The sequence below is a fragment of the Agelaius phoeniceus genome, chromosome 13, assembly GCF_051311805.1.
Source record: "Agelaius phoeniceus isolate bAgePho1 chromosome 13, bAgePho1.hap1, whole genome shotgun sequence".
NCBI classification, from domain to species: Eukaryota; Metazoa; Chordata; class Aves; order Passeriformes; family Icteridae; genus Agelaius; species Agelaius phoeniceus.
Window position 1 is genome coordinate 17,531,436 of NC_135277.1, and position 19,231 is coordinate 17,550,666.

The 19,231-nt window shown below is 42.8% G+C and overlaps 1 protein-coding gene across 1 annotated transcript; it reads right to left on the reverse strand.

Annotated features, from left to right (window-relative positions):
* Positions 1-14: 14 nt before the first annotated feature.
* On the reverse strand, positions 15-16,419 carry REC114 (REC114 meiotic recombination protein). Its single transcript, XM_054642011.2, has 6 exons — positions 16,249-16,419; positions 15,682-15,771; positions 5,222-5,305; positions 2,164-2,328; positions 1,428-1,496; positions 15-222 (listed from the first exon to the last, which is right to left on the reverse strand). The coding sequence occupies exons 1-6, from the start codon at positions 16,417-16,419 to the stop codon at positions 61-63; spliced, it is 741 nt and encodes a 246-aa protein (XP_054497986.1). The 3' UTR covers positions 15-60.
* Positions 16,420-19,231: the final 2,812 nt, after the last annotated feature.

Sequence of the window (19,231 nt, forward strand, 5' to 3'; positions counted from 1 at the left end):
GGCCTTGTTTTTCAACCTTTAATCAGCAGAGCTGCGTGCACCCTGGGGTCCAGGCGTGCCTCATTCCTTGGCCAGCCTGTGCAGCTCCTTCTCCACGTCCTCCACGAAGGCAGGGAAGTGCTGGTCCATGAGGCAGAGGCGGATGAAGGTTCCCAGCTCCCGGGCGCTCCAGGCCGGCTGCCGCAGCGCCGGGGGCAGCTCCGGCCTCTGCTGCAGCACCCACTGCCAATGGAAGGTGGGGAGGGGGCCCTGAGCTGGGGCACGAGGACACAGCCCAGCCCAGCCCTCCTGGGTGCTGCAGGAACATGGAGCTGCCTGCGTTTGGTGCCCTTGGAGTGCTCTCAGTCAGCTGGGATTTGTGTGTGTGAGCTTTTCTCTGATGTCCGGGTGTGATTGCAGTGTAGCTTTTACACTGCAATTACTTCAGTGGAAATGGACCCTGGAAATGCCAATCTCCTGGCTCCTGTGGCTTCCTGCTGGGTATCCATTCTGTAATCAGTGTACATGAGCTGTACGTGCTGCCACATGGATGTGTGGGGATAACCAAGTGTGCACTTGCAAGCTTTTCATTTAGCCAAATGTTTTTTAGAAGTATGGAGCTTTTATTTTAAAACTTCCTTTTCATCCCTGTTTAATCCCCTCTCCCAGCTTTTTCCCATGGGGGTGGGAGAACTCTGGGCATCGTGGCACTGGGGTTGGAATGAGGTGACCTCTGAGGTCCCTTCCAGTCCATCCCACTCTGGAATTCTGTGCTCAGCCAGTGACTACGAAAGAAGGGTGAGGAAGACACAGAGAAGGAACTGCACAAACCCAGAAAAGAGCAGAGTTTTCTGCTCACCTGCTTCTGCACTGGCCTGAATTCCAGTAAGTGAGCAACAATTGACTTGCAGGTGTTTACCCAGAACTGCTCAGTGCAGCTGTCCATGGAATATGGGGATGCTTTCGTGTGGGCCAGGGTTGAGAAGGGTCCAGGGGAACCTCAGATCCCCTGTCAGTGCCTAAAGGGGCTCCCAGAGAGCTGGAGAGGGACTTGGGACAAAGGAGAGTGGGTTCCCATTGCCAGAGAGCAGGGTTAGATGGGATATTCTGTGATTCCTTGATTGATATTTTCAGGCTTCAGCTCTGATCTGCACGAATCATTTCTGCAGAGTCAAACCAGTGCCAGAGCCATTCATTTGGATGTTGCCTCTGGGTATTTCTTTGCTCTCAGTGTGTCATTTGTTGCTATTCAGATGGGGTGATTACACCACCCAACACCTTGTTTTGCTGCTGGTTCCCTGGCTCTGGATCGTTACACAGATCCAGCGTTTTGCTGGTGTAGATGATGGCATCCCAATGCTCAGGGAAGGCATTTCCCAGATGGAATCTGAGACAGCTCATTCTCAGGCTCAGTTACAGACTCTAAACAGGAGATGTTTGTTTTTTACCTGTGCAAGCTGTGCTACAGATCTTCTTTCTCCAAGGCTTGTACAGGAGTCTGGGAGAGGCTCATCTGGCTAGAAAATACCAAATGCAAATAAGGGCTTGTTACCAAGCAGAGTGTGGGTATGTGCAGGGGGGGAAGCAGTTCCATTTTTAGCACTGACGGGAAGGGAATGTGCTCAGCTACCTTCTGCAGTAAAAAGACATCTTTTTATGGAACCTGCATGCACATCTGCTCCACTCTTTAAAAATGAAAGACATGACAGTTTAACTACAGGCCTGTTAGCTCATGGCTAAACTGAAATCACAAACAACTTCCTAGGAGTAACTTCAAAGAATGTTTTGGATGGATGCTCACAAGAGCACATCGCTTCTTTTCCATGGATCCAAATACCCAAGAGAGCAGAGATTTTGGAATAATCACCCTGGAAATGCTGTCTGTCTCTGCCTTTTCCAGTTACCTCAGGAGTTTATCTTGGAGAGGGGAAACATTCTGTTCCTCCTGAGATTAGGATCATATTGTAAAGAAGCAGTTGTAGCAGCTACTACCACTGCAGAGCAGGAGCACACAGAAAGGAGCCAGGAGCCAGGGTCACTTTGTGGCTCTGATGATTTTTTGCCCTGTCCAGTTTCCCAACTCCCATTTGATGCAGCCAGTGTCTCCCAGCTGTGAGAAACTGCCCACACCCAGCTGTGCCAGGCAGAGGTGAGTGCTCAGGAGGTGTGTGTGTGCTCACTTACTGCGTGCTCCGTGTCCATGGCCTGGCTGTCCTGGCTGGGGCTCTGCTCCTCGGCCCCCTGCACCGGGAGGAACTGGCTGAGTTTGTGCACGCAGCTGCAGCAGCGCTCCCGCGCCTCCTCCCTGCAGCTGCCCCCGAACTGCACGCGGAACATGCGGCACTCGCTCTGCTCACAACCACAGGGAGAGCAAATCAGCCTAGAACCGCCTCCAACGGCTCCCATTAAATCCGTGCTTGCTGGAGACGACAAGGAGGCAACAGATTTGTGGGTAACTGTGCCAATTTAAAACCAAACAAATATGTTTTCCTGCTGTATTTTCAGTTTTTCCCAGCAGCTTAACCAGAAGACTGTGATTGCTGATTTGAAAATCAGATAAAAAATATGCAAGGAAAGGGTAAGTGATGCAAGGCCACCTGTCCCTAATTCAAGGTTTAGCCAAGTGGACAAGCATTGCCAGGACTCAGCTTTTACACATGGCAGTAAAACTGAGTGTTATTGTTGCTGCAGGTAGTGTCCTGTCCTGTAAGGGTGTGCCAGCTCTGCACAGTTGTTTGTGACAAAAAACTGACACAAGTGTAAGCAGAAGTTAACTCTGGATCTGGACTAGAAATTCTGGGAATGGCATAGACCAGTTAGGATTGATGGTTCCTGATGCAGCACAGCCAACCCTCCCTGGTCTGCCTGCTCCTGTGTGGAGCTAAACCAACACATTCACTTTGGCTCTCACCTAAATGTTCCTTGAACAGAAACCAGCACGTTGAATAGGAGTGCAGGAAATTAAAATGCATCACTTCAAAGAGGGAAATGATACTAAAAATGACTGAAAACTCCCAGATAGCTCTGACCCCCCAGAGTAGGTTGTTGGGCTGTACCATAATTGGTATTTTAAAGAAGTGCCCCAGGTTCAGCAAAGTGCCCTGAAATGGGGATGGAATCTATGGTGTGTGATAAGCTTGGCCTAAGCACCTGGAGCTGATGTAAGGGAGGTGCATATTCAGTGTTTAGAGAGTGAATTAATAGAACTTCCTGTTTGATATTGAAATTTCAATTAAAAAAAAAAAACTTAAGCACTAGAAAAGCAGCAAATTCTCCTTGGCCCAGCCTGGCTTATTTAGGTCTTCATCTTCCTGAGGTTCCAGTGTCAGCCCCATTTTCAATGCCCATTTAAATCCCACACTGCTGGAACATGAGGACACCTCTCACTTTAAAGCTCCTGTCTCAGAGATGAGCCAGCTCTTGCTGACAGCCCCTGTGTTTACATGCCTGCTGCTTGAAGATGTTTGAATCCCAGAAAAAGATTTTTAGGGCAGGGTAAGCACAGAAGCCTGGCTTGGTGCTTTCTAAAGGGAAAAATGTCCAACTAATGTGAAGTGTGGCACTCCTTGCCAGTGCCCAGCTGGATTTGCCCTCATTAATTAAGGAACTGGGGCAGCCTCCCAGAGGCAGGCACTGAGCTGTGCAATGCCACACAGGTGAGTTCTGATTTCAGTGATTTCACAAAAAGAACTTGGCTGGAGTTTCCTTAGGACACTTTCAAAGAGCACCTGCTAGTTTAGATCCCCAAATTAATTTTGGGGCTGAGCTATTTGGACTCCCTTGGGTTTCTCACCAGGACTGTTAAATACTTTAGTTTGCAGTTCATAAACAACAGTGGACTTTGAAAATTAAACACTGTTCCTTAGTGGAAAGGGATCTGTGATATGTCAAGGTTTACAGCATAAACTGAGCACTGGGCAGTCACACCTGAACCACACAAAGGCTCAAGTATTAAAGACCCCTGATGCCATGGAATCATTACATTTGTACCTCTTCCATGCTGGGCTGGGGGGCTGAGCTCAAGGAGAACAATAGGAAGGGAAATGATTTCTTGCAGAATTATTAAGAAGATTAATCTTGTTCCTGTTCATAGTTTTGAAACTCTTTGTGCTGAGTAAGAGCCACAGTGTCCTACTGAAGCCATATTTGAAATGATGAGGAAGTTCCACTGTAAATGCAATATTAATGACTTAAAAAAACAAGGAGTACAAGATAAACCAGAAATTTATCATAAAGATGACCCCAGAAGCTGCATCCACTGTTAGGATATAAAGTAGAGAAAGTGTGTGGTAGAACTACTGCAGTTGTAGTGGTGTGAATTTATGGTAAATAAACACTGAGATGCACCAAATTAATTTCAGGCTGTTAAAATTCTCCTTTCCTGAAGTGCCCCTCAGAGCTTTGCTGGAGCTGGCACTGAGTGGGATGTTGGTTTTGTCTTGCTGGTGAGGAGCAGCAGAATCCCTTGATGCTGCACTGGGGCACTGCTCTGGTAACTGGGAAGGAACAGCCTGCAGGTTCATCACAACTGATTCCTGCCCCAGCTGCCTTCAGCTTTGCCAGGTTTTCTAACAAGCTGATAGAAAGCAGAGTGCAGAGGTGTTTTGCTTTCAGGCATAACCCATGAATTTAAAACACTAAGATACTTACAGAGTATCAGAGTTCATCTAAGAACTAAAAACACTGAGATTTTTACTTAAATTGGTAAGAAGAAAGTGCTATTTGATTATTTAAAAGCAAATCAACCACTTTTCATCAGGAGAGCTGAGTGGCTGACCAGAAACCCACGTCCATTTTGTTTCCTTGAGTACCAAATACCTTCACCACCACCCTGCTGCTGTGCCAGGAGCCACAAAATGGCTCAGTTCTTGCTTGGATAGAGTTTGTTTGCTGAAGTGCAGCCTGACTCAGAGGAATCCTGGAAGAGATTTGCTTTATCTTTTTGTTAGCTGTGGCAGATAGAGTGGGAAATGAAACCAGTCTGGCTGTTTTAGCAGCTAACTCTCAGAGAGCAGTCTAAAAACTCAGTATAAAAACTGTCTAAGAGCTCAGTCTAAAAACTGAGTATTAGCAGTTACAAAAGATACCAATATTTAATCCATTCTTGTTTAGTATCTAGAGTAAAAAGAATATTCTAATTGACATAGATAATTTACACCTCCTAGTTTAATTTAGCCAAAAGGGAGAGATTTTCTTCATATGTGTGTTACATGCTAGGAATGATGCAAGCAGCTCAGCTCACCTTGGCCTGTGCCTGGAGCAGCAGGCACTCTGCTCTCCTCACTATCTTCAGCCACTTGTGGGAATCGATCAGGGAAAAGCCTTCCTGAAATAAAGCACAAAGCAGTGGCCCAGCAAACAGCAGCACTCAGGAGCACATGTTTAAGTTGTGTGATGTAATTAAAGCCCTAATGAAGATCAGTCACTGCAGCTATGCAGTTTTTGGAGCTGTCAAACAGCTGCAGTGTGGAAGTTTCACCACTCCAGGGATTAAATCCAGTAACAACGCTGTCGAAGTCTGTTGTGATTCCCATCCCTGTGTACATTTACATTTGTGCGTGCTATGGAAGCCCCTGAAAAGCAGAATAAAGCAGCTGCGAGTGCAGCTCTGAGCGCTGAAGTTGCCCGGGAGGGCAGCAGAGGGCAGGCGAGGCCGGGGAATGGCACAGCCCCGCTGTATCCCAGCCCCGGCGAGGCCTCGGCTCCAGGGGGCACTCAGGGAACCCAGCAGCAGCTTCCTTAATTGGATAAAGATGTTTTATACTGCACTTGCATCACTGGCAGTCTCTTCAAACTCGACAGGCTGCTCAGCTCCTGTACAAACACCTCAGGAAAGTGAAAAACAAGGCAACTGACTGTCCCCCAAGGCACTCTGAGCCATCACTGGGGAAAACCCCAACCAATTAATCAGTGTTAGGAAATCAGGCACCCATTCTATCCAAACTCACAATACTTTCAATGACCAAGGGCTCGAGCCCAGGCTGCTTTCAAGGGGTCCTAAGGGCCAAGCCCCACAAGTCAGGTCCATCCTGAAGGGCCAGGGGTGTTTGCCAGTCACCATCCATGGTAGGTGGGTCCAGGCTGCAAAACCATCTGCCTTTCTATTTTGGAACAGGAATCACCTCAGTGACTGCTGCTTTCCTGGGCTGCCACTGGCTCTAGAGTCTCATGCAGCAGCTGCATGCAGATCTCTAGCTGCACTTCCCAGAGGAATCTCTCAAAAACTGTGAAGAGCTGCAGCAAAGGCAGACTGGATGGCAGAAGCTGCTGTGACAGACTCCAGAATGGCAGCCAGCAGGGAAGCACCATTCCCAGAAGAGCTGGGCTCACAGGGAGAGCAGCACTGCCCTGTGTGCTGCAAAAAGGGCCAGTCCCTTGTGGGGTGTCTGCACTGAACACACTCAGGGTGCCCTAAGGCAGGGTGTGCTAGGCAGGAAAGGCCTAAAGGTCACAACAACAGGGAGAGATCACCTGCTGAGCAATGGGGAGAGGCTGAACCAAGCCCCAGATGCTGTCACTGAAGCAATGCCAAACCATTCCCTCACTAGGCCACTTTAACTTGTGGCCACTTGTGCTTGTTCTGTTCATTTCAAGTAGTTTCTGTTTTGGAGACACACCAACTGTTTATTTAAATATAGCTATTCCCATATTCAGTCTGGTTTTACAGTGTTTTTCCTTTCACTGGTGATGAAGGTTGAACAAATGTTGTCTCCTTAAAATAATAACTGTTTTCAAAGAAATTATAGAAGGCAGTCACTGTTTAATTTCCCTACCAACTATTTTATTGATGTTTCCCAGGTTCTTTTATGAGGTAAAACAAGTGAGAAAAACCAGCATTTGGAATTTTTATTTATGTACTCCTGATTACCCAAATTTGATTTAACTGAAATTTCAGTTTAACCACTTTCTTTTTAAAATCATTGTCCCTGTGTTCCCAGAATCACAGCCTGGTTTGGGTTGAGAAGCCCCTTAAAGCCCATCCAGTGGCACCCCCTGCTATGGGCAGGGACACCTGCCACTGTCCCAGGCTGCTCCGAGCCTGGCCTGGGGCACTCCAGGTGGAGTCAGGTGAATGAATCAGAGGAACAAAAGGGAAGAACACAAGGAATGTGCCCCTCGCCTCTCCAAGGCAGGAGGGTCTGTGCGTGGGGCAGGGCCTGGGAGCTGCAAGGCAGAAATTGGGGCTTGCAGCCCACTGAGCCTTCCCACAGGGGATGGACTGACCCTCGACACGCTCCGGGTGTGGGCGATGGCACAGAAAGAAGCAGCGCTCGTTCTGCATTGGTGCTGCCACCAGGCTGCCAGAGCAGGGAACGGAGCGGCCGGTGCCGGTTCCCTTGAGCCAGCCAGGCAGGGCAAAGCCAGAGGGCAGTGTCAGATTAACCAGAATATCCCCAAAACGCAGCCTGGAACGGGCCAGGGACACGAGAGCCCAAATGCTCACCATGTGAAGAGAGAAACGGCAGCACTTCATTCAGTTTGGTCATCAGTGTTCAGTCAGGCACATCCCCTTTTGTGTGTATTTGTGTGTATTTGTGACAAAAGTGGGGCAAAGGAAAATTCTTCCCTACATCTGTGACCAAAATCGAAGTTTCTCAGAGGGAGGACTGAGTGGAATTAAGCTGAAGGGGAAAACAAAGCAAGATGTTTCCTAAATGGTTTGGAAGCAGGCAAGATGTGACCACAGCTGCCACGAGGCAAGAGCCAGAAATGCTGATCCAGCCTCACAGCCATGGAGTCCTGCACTGACTGGGAAATACTTTTGTTCTGACTTCACACTGCAGCATTCAGAAACCTGCTGTGTAATGAGGGCTGTGAGCTGTGCTGGAAGGTATTGTGTGTGATTTCTGAATATTTTTTATTGTAGCATTTAGAAACCCTGTGGTGCTAAACAACACAGGAATAGATTATCTAAGTTTTGTTAGACTGCAACCCTATCTGAACAGAAAATGACTCTGTAGCTAAGAAATGTTATTTGTGTAGCAGTTCAGCTATGCTGGCTTGCATCACTTCTTTGGACACACTCATGCACGAGGCAGATGTTCCCAAACAAACCTCTCTGTAAACAACAGCTTAGGAGGAAAAGCTTTTTCTTACTCACAAACACGATCTAGTCTGCCCTTAAACCACAACCAGTATTAAAAAATCCAAACTAAACCCAGAATGGTCTAGAGAGACACGTTCTGCAGGGTGGGCAGGCCCATGAAATGCAAATGCACCAGTTTGTTCTCCAGTTTCCCAGCTCAAAGAATGCAGGGGTTGCACCCCTGTGCCGTGGATCAAGGACTCAGCTGGGAATGGGCACTTGCAGCTCCTGACCCCATTGCTTCCCTGTTCTCTAATTGAATTTTAGTTTTGGTTTAACTATTTTACTTGTCTCCAGGGATTTTTGAGGGATTTTTTTCTAGTTTTTAGTTGTTGGTTATCTCTGTTTCTGTAGGAAGGTCTCACAATGATAGGTGTTCTTCACACAGGATTGCTGCTTCATGGGGTTTGGGGTTTTTTTTTTGGTTAAAGTTGGGATTAAATTGTAAAATGGTATTTTTGTTTACGTTTAGATGTTTATTAGTTTATGTTATAGTATTTTGTTTTAATTAGGTATAAAATGGTTATGTATTTTTAATATTTATTTCCTAGAATAAGCAGTCTTCTACTTAAAAAATACAAATTCTTCATTAATGACTGTAGAATAAAGTTGAGAAAATTAAACTCCTAACATAATTTCACTCAAGTCTTCATTACTCCCTTGTAAAACAGCTGGAAATGGAAATTTTGGTATCTATTTCCAATATCTAAGTAAGGCCAAATATAGCATCCTTGATACATCAGTCATTTTACACTTTTTTTTCCTAGAATAAGAAGTTTTCTATTTAAAAAATTAGAAAGTATTCTATTTAAAAAACTAGAAAGTTTTCTATTTAAAAATTCTTCATTAATGACTGTGGAATAAAGTTGTGACAATTAAACTTCTAACATAATTTCACTCCAGTCTTCATTACTAAACACCTGGAGGTAGAAATTTTTGTATCTATTTCCAATATCTAAGTAAGGCCAAATATATCAGGATTGATACATCAGCCATTTTACAGTTTTTTCCTAGAATAAGCAGTCTTCTATTTAAAAATTAAAAATTCTTCATTAATGACTGTAGAATAAAGTTGAGAAAATTAAACTTCTAATATAATTTCACTCCAGTCTTCATTACTGAACACCTGGAGGTAGAAATTTTTGTATTTATTTCCAATATCTCAGTAAGGCTAAATATATCAGGATTGATACATCAGTCATTTTACACTTTTTTCCTAGAATAAGTAGTTTCTATTTAAAAATTAAAAATTCTTCATTAATGACTGTAGAATAAAGTTGTGACAATTAAACTTCTAACATAATTTCACTCCAGTCTTCATTACTAAACATCTGGAAGTAGAAATTTTTGTATCTATTTCCAATATCTCAGTAAGGCCAAATATAGCAAGCTTGATACATCAGTCATTTTACTAGAATAAGCAGTTTTCTATTTAAAAATTAGAAAGTTTTCTATTTAAAAATTCTTCATTAATGACTGTAGGATAAAGTTGTGACAATTAAACTTCTAACATAATTGCACTCCAGTCTTCATTACTAAACACCTGGAAGTAGAAATTGTAACACACCTGGAAGTAGAAATTTTTGTATCTATTTCCAATATCTAAGTAAGGCCAAACACATCAGGTTTCATTTCTGCAGCATGAGCTGTCTTGAAAATTCAGATCAGAAAAGCCAACATGAACCAAAAAAGCCCTAAAAATCCCCAAACAAGACAACCCATAGAGCGAGGGAAGCACAAAGTTGGCCCTGCAAACGTTTCCAAGCCTCCCAAGCAAGGCAGAGAGACAGGAGAGAGGAATAAAAGGATGTTAAGCTTTGCATGGTCCTTTGTGGAGCCTCCATCTCCTAGAGCCTCCCCTCTTGCTCTGAGGCCTGCCTGGCTGGGCCAGAGAACACAAAAGGCTGAAGTCATGAAGCAGAGTGCTCTATGTGCACTATGGAGGGGTTTGATAGCTAGTTTGTAAGCAAAGCTAAGTTAATAGAAGAAATAATAATTAATGATTTTTATGTGTATTTAGAGCAAAGAAAAAAACAGAACTGTCAGCATAAAAATAGATTTAAAAACACATGAAAATTTTTGTAAGTTAAATTACGTATATAAATAAATGTATATACATTTTTATTAAAATTTCATTTAAAAATTTAGTTATGTTAATGCTAATTGCTTTGCACCAATAAATATAATATATTCATATTTATATAATATTAATTATAATATAATATAATACTATAATATTATATAATATAAATATTAATATGTAATAAATTATATAGTAATATATAATATAATAATATATTATAATATACATAATATATAATGATATAATAATATATTATAATATAAATATATTATATAATATAAATATTAATATATTAAATATTATAAATTATATAGTAATATATAATATAATATAGTATACTATACTATAATATATATAATATAATGTAATGTAATATAATATAATGTAATATAATATAATATAATATAATGTAATATAATATAATATAATATAATATAATGTAATATAATATAATATAATATAATATAATATAATATAATATAATATATATAATATAATAAATTCTTGTAATATAATTAATAACTTAAGATCATGCTTTATTAAAAGTATATAAGCTAAAAACCATACAAAAAGCCCCTTTTTTCTTCTTAAACCCTAATCATATATATAGATAAATATAAATATATAAATACATAATTATATATTTATATATAAATATAAAAAATATAATAATATAATAATATAAATATTAATATATCATATATATTATAAATTATATAGTAATATATAATATAATATAATATAATATAATATAATATAATATAATATAATATAATATAATATAATATAATATAATATAATATAATATATATAATGTAATGTAATGTAATATAATATAATATAATATAATATAATATAAATAATATAATAAATTCTTGTAATATAATTAATAACTTAAGATCACGCTTTATTAAAAGTATATAAGCTAAAAACCATACAAAAAACCCCTTTTTCCTTCTTAAACCCTAATCATATATATAGATAAATATAAATATATAAATACATAATTATATATTTATATATAAATAAAGAAAAATTAAAAATAAAAATAAAAATAAAAAAATATATATATTACCTCCAAGCTAACAGTAACAGTGCCCCAGGGCAGGGAGGCTGCAGAGGGAGGGAATGCAGGACACACAGAGCCACCCCTGAGGGGACAAGGCACAGAGTGGCTCTGGCCAAGTGCCAACACTGCCTGCAGGAGCAGGGCTCCATGGGCACAGCCCTCACCCAGCACAAACCCTGCTGCCTCAGGGACACCCTGAGCTGTTCTGGGGGTTTTTCCCAGTGACACAGAGAGGGGACCTGGATGCTCAGGGATGAGCTGGCTGAAGCTCTTCAGGGTGTCCCAGTGATGTATTCTTTCATTATTAGTGGAAAATATGTACTTCCCAGACTGATAGCACACATTAAACTCTAGGGTGAATATGGTTCATTAATAGACATCACTCATCTCAAAAACTAAAAATTCTAAGAGCTTAGGTTTAGGAGAATTGGGGCAAGAGAAAAGGAAAGAGCAGGAGCCCTTGACATGGAGCAGAAATGGGAAAGCTGATGCAGGATACTCTCAGCTTGTCCAAAACAATCACAATCAACAGCACACGTTGAAATAACCTGAAATTGAGATTTTTGAGATACAATATTGGTACTAAATAATCCAACAAAACTTTAATAAAAGAACAATCTTCTGTGGCTTTGCAGGGCTCTACCACAGAGCAACATCAGCAACCTGTTCAGTGCCCAGCTCCCTGCCAGGAGCCCTCATTTACTGCACAGGGACCAGCTCTGCCCAGGGAACTGCTGTGAATCTCATCTGCAAAATTTGGTGCCTGAGTTTCAGGCCCTGCAAAGAGAGCATCAGGAACATGAGGATGCTGCTGAATGCCTGCCTAATTAATGAGTTAGAATTGTACTGTACCCTCAGCACTGGTAGCTTATTGGAAGTCATGAGGGGACCAGGAGGGCACTAAGGACATTCAGTCTACACTTCAAAAGATCAGGTCACAAATCAATTATTCTGGATTAATTTTATCCTATTAAGTAAGTCCTCTTCACAATTTCAATTTGTTTCATTTGTAGGATGTTATGAATTCTAGCACCAGAAATAATTGCACTGAATAAAACACCAAAATGTAATTTCCATGATGTGTTGATAGAGAGGGGAAAGAAAATAAGAGTTGTGGTAAATGGAACATGATGTATCTTGAGCATGGCCAGAAATTACCAGAGATGCTGCTGAGATATTCCTGTAAAATTCCATTGACTACAGTAGACAAGAATGAGGTTTTTCTACCATCAAATATGCAGTCTGTTAGACAACACTGCAGCAAAAACAGCTCCTAAAAATACATTCTGAAATTTAATTCCAAATGAAGAATTTGGTTTAAAAAAGAATAAAACAAAACAAAACAAATCAAAACACTCTTTAATTTGCATTACACATCAGAGATTTTTATGTTCCATGCTCTGAAGTTCCATTTACCTCCTCTTCATTCCATTGCACAAGGAATAGATGGTATTTCAAAAGGAAAACAGTTGTTTCTGTATTTATTAAAACCAACAGTTGTTAGGATATGTGAGTATTTTATTGCTATTTTATAAATATTGTTCTTAGAAACGGATCATGAAAGAGCCAGTGGGCCCTAAGGGAAAGGTTTCTTAACTTTCCTACTTCAATAAAATGAAAAGGACTAAGAGAATATGTAAGTACACCCATCACAGACAGAATATTTTGATAGCAGTCAGAAACACTTGAATGTTGTTCCTACTATGGATACTGATCCAGCCATCAGCAAAACAGAAATTCTTCACAACTCTCAGTTTTGTGCAAATGTTGTTCATAGGTGAGAAACAGAAAAAAAAATCCTTTTATTATTCATCAATGAAAATGTTACAAAAATGGAAAGTTGTGCACGTTGAGAAGGAAAGGTGTCCCTGTGACCCAGATGTTGTTCCTGTGCAGAGGTACAAAGCTACAATAATTGTCACCCAGTTCCCTCAAACCAGGAGCCTGGAGCACATCCAAAGGGCTGCAAAGCAGGGATGAGGAGATGGATCAAAAGCCAAGGCAGCAACAGTTCAAGGGTGCAGTTCTGTCAGAGGGAATTTCAATGGAAGGCAGCACACGGGTGTGGGAGGGCACCTTGGCAATCCAAGGGCCACAGCCCAGGCCAGCAAGAGGAAGTGAGAGCCTGAGTGAAATCCTGCCAGCAGCTGCAGCATTCCAGCAATTTGCTGCATTCCCTGGGGAGCAGGAGCTGGGCATGATCCCCTGGGACCCCCAGTGAGTGCATCTGGAGTGTGACAGCTTCCAGGCACGGGCTGTACTTGGTGGTGCAAAGCCTGCTTAAATATTGTGACAGGTTTGTGACAGCACTGACAGCTGCACTGGAGGGAGGTGCAGCCACTGGGATTAAGCATTTCTGATGATTTCTGCAGAAAAATACAGCCTGAGCAGCACTGCAAGGTGGTTTGGTGTTATGTGGCATTCAGGAAGGAGTTTGCAGAAGGGCCCCTCCCTGGGGGTGCTCAAGAACAGGCTCTGGGGACAGTGCAGTGTCCCTGCCCGTGGCACTGGATGGCTGTAAGGTCCCCACCATGCTGGGATCCTGTGACAACCAGCACAGGGGGGACTTGTGGGGTTTCAGCCCCTCAGGTAGGTTCAACAGCACCAGTGGGAGGACTGCAGCTGCTCCAATCTCAGAAACCCACAGCAGTCCCAGTATGGACCAGTGCCACCAGTTCAGTCCTGCAGGCACAGAACACACCTGTGCCACCAGCCCAAATGCTCCTGCTCAAAGAGCTGCACCCAAAGCAATCCCCAGGCTGTAAAACCAACTTTATGTAACTTCTCTTTAACAAATTCTAAATGTTAGTCTGTCAACTTTAAGGTTGCCAAAATTAACGTTTGAAATAAACCAAACCAACTTCTTTTTCTTTCCTTTTGAACTCTCAGTACTATATTTTGGTTACATCTACCAAGCATGTCTGTTCCAGCTCTCCTGCACTATGTGATAGCTCCCACAGTATCTCAGTGTCTCACAGAAGCTGGAACAGTCCTGATACACCCCAGAAATTCCTCATCTGGCATTTCAAGCAAAGCAGCTGCCTGAAAGCTTCAGTGGCCATTAAACACAAGAGCTGCAAGAAAAGTGCTTTTCTCAGCCAAGTTTTTAGCAGCTTTTCTGATCCCTCATCCTTCCCCACAGCACACTTTTATCTGCCCTGTTACTTGCCAGACTCAGCCTTTGCCAGCCAAGTCTTTGAAGGGCTGCAGCTCTGGGTTGTGCCTTTTCTGCACTTGGGTTAGTATCAGAAGTTCTGTTAGCTTTTATATGGTTATCTCAAGGACTTCCAGAGGAATGTCAGCTACTGGTCACTGACAGGAACAGGAGCATCCTGCACGGAGCCATTGCAAGCAGAATGTGCTAAGGGATGGCAGCCAGTCTCATTTCCATCCACATTTTCAAAACCTCTTTCTTTTTTCTTATTCAACACAACTGCTAAAATACTTTGCACAGTCCCTTTTTACCTTGTCCTCACTAAATGAGCTGAGGGCCATCCCCAGCAGCAGCTCTCTGTTAGCTCATGCATTAACTATTCAATGTTCCCAACACACAGGCCAAAAAATTCAAGGCTATCCATGGTTCTCCCCTTGACTTAAATTTCTCTAAGTTTATGACCCTTTAAGAGGCACAGTAAAACCTAATTTATAAGCTTATACATATTTAAAGCTGCAACAGTCTCTTATACATTCTGTTAAAAAAGCTTGGCTATCTTTACACTGCAGCATCTTCCAGTGGTCTGTAATACCTTTCTAACACATTTATCAGCCAGCTCCTCCTCGTTATCACCACTGAGTACTGGTGATGTGCACTGAACTCACTTAATTCCACCTTCCAGCAAGGTCTTCTGTGTCAGAGCACCAAACCCACTTTTCTAGCCAGCATTTTCCTTTTGGTGTCATTGTGAAATCTTTAGTTTAGTAGCTGGTTATGCTTAAGCAAGTGCAGGTTACAGGAAAACCAGTTGACTCAAGTTTGGATTTTGTCTCCAAGGATCTTTCATTGTATGTTAAATCTCATCATCCAGCACAGAAAATACCAAACCCTTTGATAAACCAGACTGTCAAACCAAAATACTAGCAGGTCATTGGCAAGCAGTCAGCTGGACCACCTAGCAAATTATAGTTTTACCTATTTCTAAACAGTGTTTAGAAAATTTCCTGTTTTCTTAGTCAGAAGAATCATGAAAAAAACCCCAAATATCTTTCAACATCAGCAACACTTAGCATTACCTCTTAATTTAGATTTCTAGAACAGCAGAAGAAATGTGGATCCTCAGCAGGAAATACTGCATTTAGTATTATTCTGATAAATGTGAAGGGAAAGTAGCACATGAGAATTACCATGAACAAAACTAAACTGACAGTTCCTACTCAGTGGGAGAGAAGATGAAGCTGAGAAAAGAAACCAAGTTAATACTGATGGTAACATGAAGGAGAAATGTTCTTTATACATGACAAACTTACCAGCACTGTTCGCCCTTGGGAAATAAAGAAATGGCCAGACTCCACAATGGTAAGGACAAGAGGGTCTGATTCTTCAGTTGATTCAAACACCTTTAAAAAGACAGACAAAGGGAAATCTGGCTCTGCAAGCACAGGATCTACAATTCCCATTTCTAGTGCCAAATAAAAGGTCTCAAAGGTTGCTGTTAGAAGCCAGGTGTCTAATTCATATCTCACTAATGCAACTTGCCCTTCACTCCCACAGACAGGAGGCACATTAAATGATTTTTTCACTAATTCTACGTCCATATACAGATTTAACTACTTGGGACAACCCTCTGGATTCTTCCACCTTCACCTCTAGATTTTATTATCACAGGTTACTGCTGAATGAAGGAATAAAAAAAAAAGTGGGCCACTAACACTCTGATGTGTCATTAATAATTCATGAAATAAAATCTCTCCCGATTCCTGCTTTAGCTCTAGACTCGCAAAAAGACACCTGAAAGACCTCATTTATTCGTGTTTGCCTCCGAGTAGAGTCAGTTACCCCACACCGTCCCACCGCCCTCCCCGCGCCGCCGGCACCTTCCAGGAGGTGTTCTGTCCCTCATCGTCACCGTCCTTCGGGGGGAGGAAGCGACCGTAGCGCTTCAAGGGCCACACTGTGGCGCTACCGAGGAGAGAGCTGTCACCGGCGGTGCCCGGCGCCGATGCCAGCCCAGGCTGGGAGCCACGAGGGCCGCCAGCTGCCGCCATCCCGCGCTGAGGGCGCTGAGGGCTCTGAGGGCGCTGAGGGGCTCAGGGTTCTGAGGGCTCTGAAGGCTCTGAGGGGGGGCGGCGGCGGGCAGTGCGCGGGAGCTGGGCGGGAAGCAGCAGCCAATAGGAAGACGGAGAGGGCGAGCGGCGGGAATTGTTCGCCAATCAGCGCGAGGCACGCGGGGGCTCGCGCCGCACCTTCTGTGGCGACCCGGCCTTGTGAGGTGCGGTCGCTTCTTTCGCCTCAGCGTTACCCCGCACAGCTCCTCGCTCTCTCTTCTCCTTCTTCTCCTTCTTCTCCTTCCTTTTCCTCTTCTTCCTCTCCCCCTCCATGGGCAGCGTGGCTACAGCCTCTCCCTGCTCCCAAGCAGCCCCCGGCCGTGCCGATGTGGCGGGTCCGGCCGTCGGCGCTGAGGGGAGAGAGGAGGTCGGAGGCCGTGGCCGCCATTTTGTGGCGTGAGGGAGCGCGGTCAGAGCTGCGCAGCAAGGAGGAGAAGGAGGATGTGAAGCTCTCGCTGGCTGTCCCTGCCCCTGTGACATGCCCGTGGAACCTGGCCAAGATGTCAGCATGCATCCTTCCTCAGGTAGAAAGTGATAAGTCCCTGTAAAAACACTGTCCTACACTCAATTCCCTTTCCGTTTCTTGGTGGTGTTCGCTTCCTAAAGTTGCCACAGGGTTTTTTGTGGTAACTGAATTGAGGTCTGTCGAAAAAGCTGTTTTCAGTGTGTGTGATGGTTTTAGCCAGTCTGAGTAAACAGCTGGATTAATAAATCAAAATTGCACTCTCCTCCCCTTTTCAGCTATTAGATGCTTCTGCAATGATGTAATGCTACACTTCCCTTGGTCGAGGAGTGATGGTGACATGACTGCACTTTGATATTCCATTTATAGTACTTACCTTGGCCCATTAGCATTAAAAATGTGCATGAGCTGGTCGAGGTCATTGAGGGGACCCAGAGGAGCCTGGCACCATTCAGGAGTGCCCCAGATGGGCTGGTGGATGCCCATCACCATGAGTTAAACCATCCCCTGCCCTGAGGGTGCCATCCCAGTACCAAACCTGTTCTGTGCATTGCCCACTGCAACACAATACACCTGACCAAGATGAAACTTGGGTAAATAATCAAATTAAGCAGAAAAAAATAAGTTTATGGCATTTTTTTTCTGCTTTTCTTTATTGGTATGCTTTGCATTGATGATGTTGTGTTGGCTGATATAAATAAAATTAAATAACTACTGTCTCATCTGAAATACAACCTTCAGGGATGAGGTTAACCTATTAAACTGTGATGGTTTAATCTGCATGGTTTAATCTAGATGGTTTAATTAGAAAATATTAGATTGACATTTATGTCCTGTGGCCCCTTGTGTTTTTCATCTGCTGCTGCACCCGAGAGCCAGTTTAGCATCCAAGAACTATTTCCAAAACAAACAATTTTACAGACTTTCCAAAAGGGAGGTGTTTATCTAAGCATTTTGCAGATAGGGAAAGGCAGGCAGAAAGGCATTAAATGACTTGACAAGGTCATCCAGAGGCATGGGTAATGAAACAGGGAATACAGCGTGGGCTTCCCAGCTGCCAGTTGCCTTCTCTAATCACTGCTTCCCCACGAGGCTTTCTCAAATTGTGCTTGTCAAACGTTCAGAATTTGCCAGTAGACTTGGGACTTTTTTGGAATCTAGAGAAGCTGAACATTTTTGTCAGAGAAAAATATGATGAGTACATGTAGGTAAAATATTTTCCCCTATTTCAGCAGGAAACTGTTTGCAGCATTTATTTTCTGTGCAAAACAATTCCCAGTGTCTTATTTTCCAAGAGTGATTTTTGGCTTCTGCATGAACAAAACAAAAATTTAATACTTTACTAAAGCAAAAATGTCAAAGTGTGAGTGTGAGAGAGGCAGATGGAAACCAAGAGCATCAGATACTTCAATCTCCTCATAGATTTTTGCTTTATTAGCCTCTGCTAGGACATTTTTGGACATGAATGTGTGATTTTACATATAAATATATATATATATATATATATAAAGTCAAATGAGCATTGTGTTGAGACCAATACACAAGCCTTTGCAGATTCTAATTTCCTTGGGGAACTGCATGATTAGCTCTGGAATCAGAGAGTAGACACAGAGGAAAATGGTTAAAATGTGGTTTTCTTTGTTTTTTTTTTTTTTTTTTTTTGGTAAGAGGCTACAGAAGCTGCCAGTTTTTAAAAAATTACGGACTAAAATGTAGAAGAAAGAGACAAGTAAAAGCTGTCAGGAGACTGACAGGTTAAAAGGTGTTTTATAAGAGATGAGATGGCAAATCCCATCTGGATGCCAAGGGTTTGTCACTGTTGTGTGCTTCAGGTTTGCCTCAGCCTTCACAGGCTGCAGTGGTGCAAGTTCATTTTCTCACTGCAGAAGTAGTTCTGCTCCTGTTAATAAATTAGAGAAACTGCCAAAAGCAGAGCTCAGTGCAGGGACACAGATCCCTCCTTGCACCATATGGATTTGATAATGTGCTGATAATTGTTAGATGTACAGCAGTGGATTCTGCTCCTGGGTGTTTTGCTGAACAATCTACATTATTGATTTTTAATAATAATGGTGGTGATAACAGCAGCAATAAAATCACATCACTGTGACTTTATTGTCAAGTGTGAGCACAGATTTGCCACAGGTGCTGGGGATGCACTGGAGGAGCTCCCACAGATTGGACAAATCATGTATCAACACCATCGAGGGTGCCAGGTGCATGGAATGGATGGAAATGAGCAACAAAAGGTGCTTTTTAGCAATCCTGCAGTTTCCCTGTGGTACTGAC

Excerpts from the sequence above, each read along its gene's own strand:
- REC114 (XM_054642011.2), bottom strand. The coding sequence starts at position 16,419 with ATGGCGGCAGCTGGCGGCCCTCGTGGCTCCCAGCCTGGGCTGGCATCG. Across the intron at positions 15,772-16,248 it reads GACAGAACACCTCCTGGAAG|GTGTTTGAATCAACTGAAGA; the intron begins GTGCCGGCGGCG and ends GTCTTTTTAAAG. Across the intron at positions 223-1,427 it reads CTGTAGCACAGCTTGCACAG|TGGGTGCTGCAGCAGAGGCC; the intron begins GTAAAAAACAAA and ends TTCCATTGGCAG.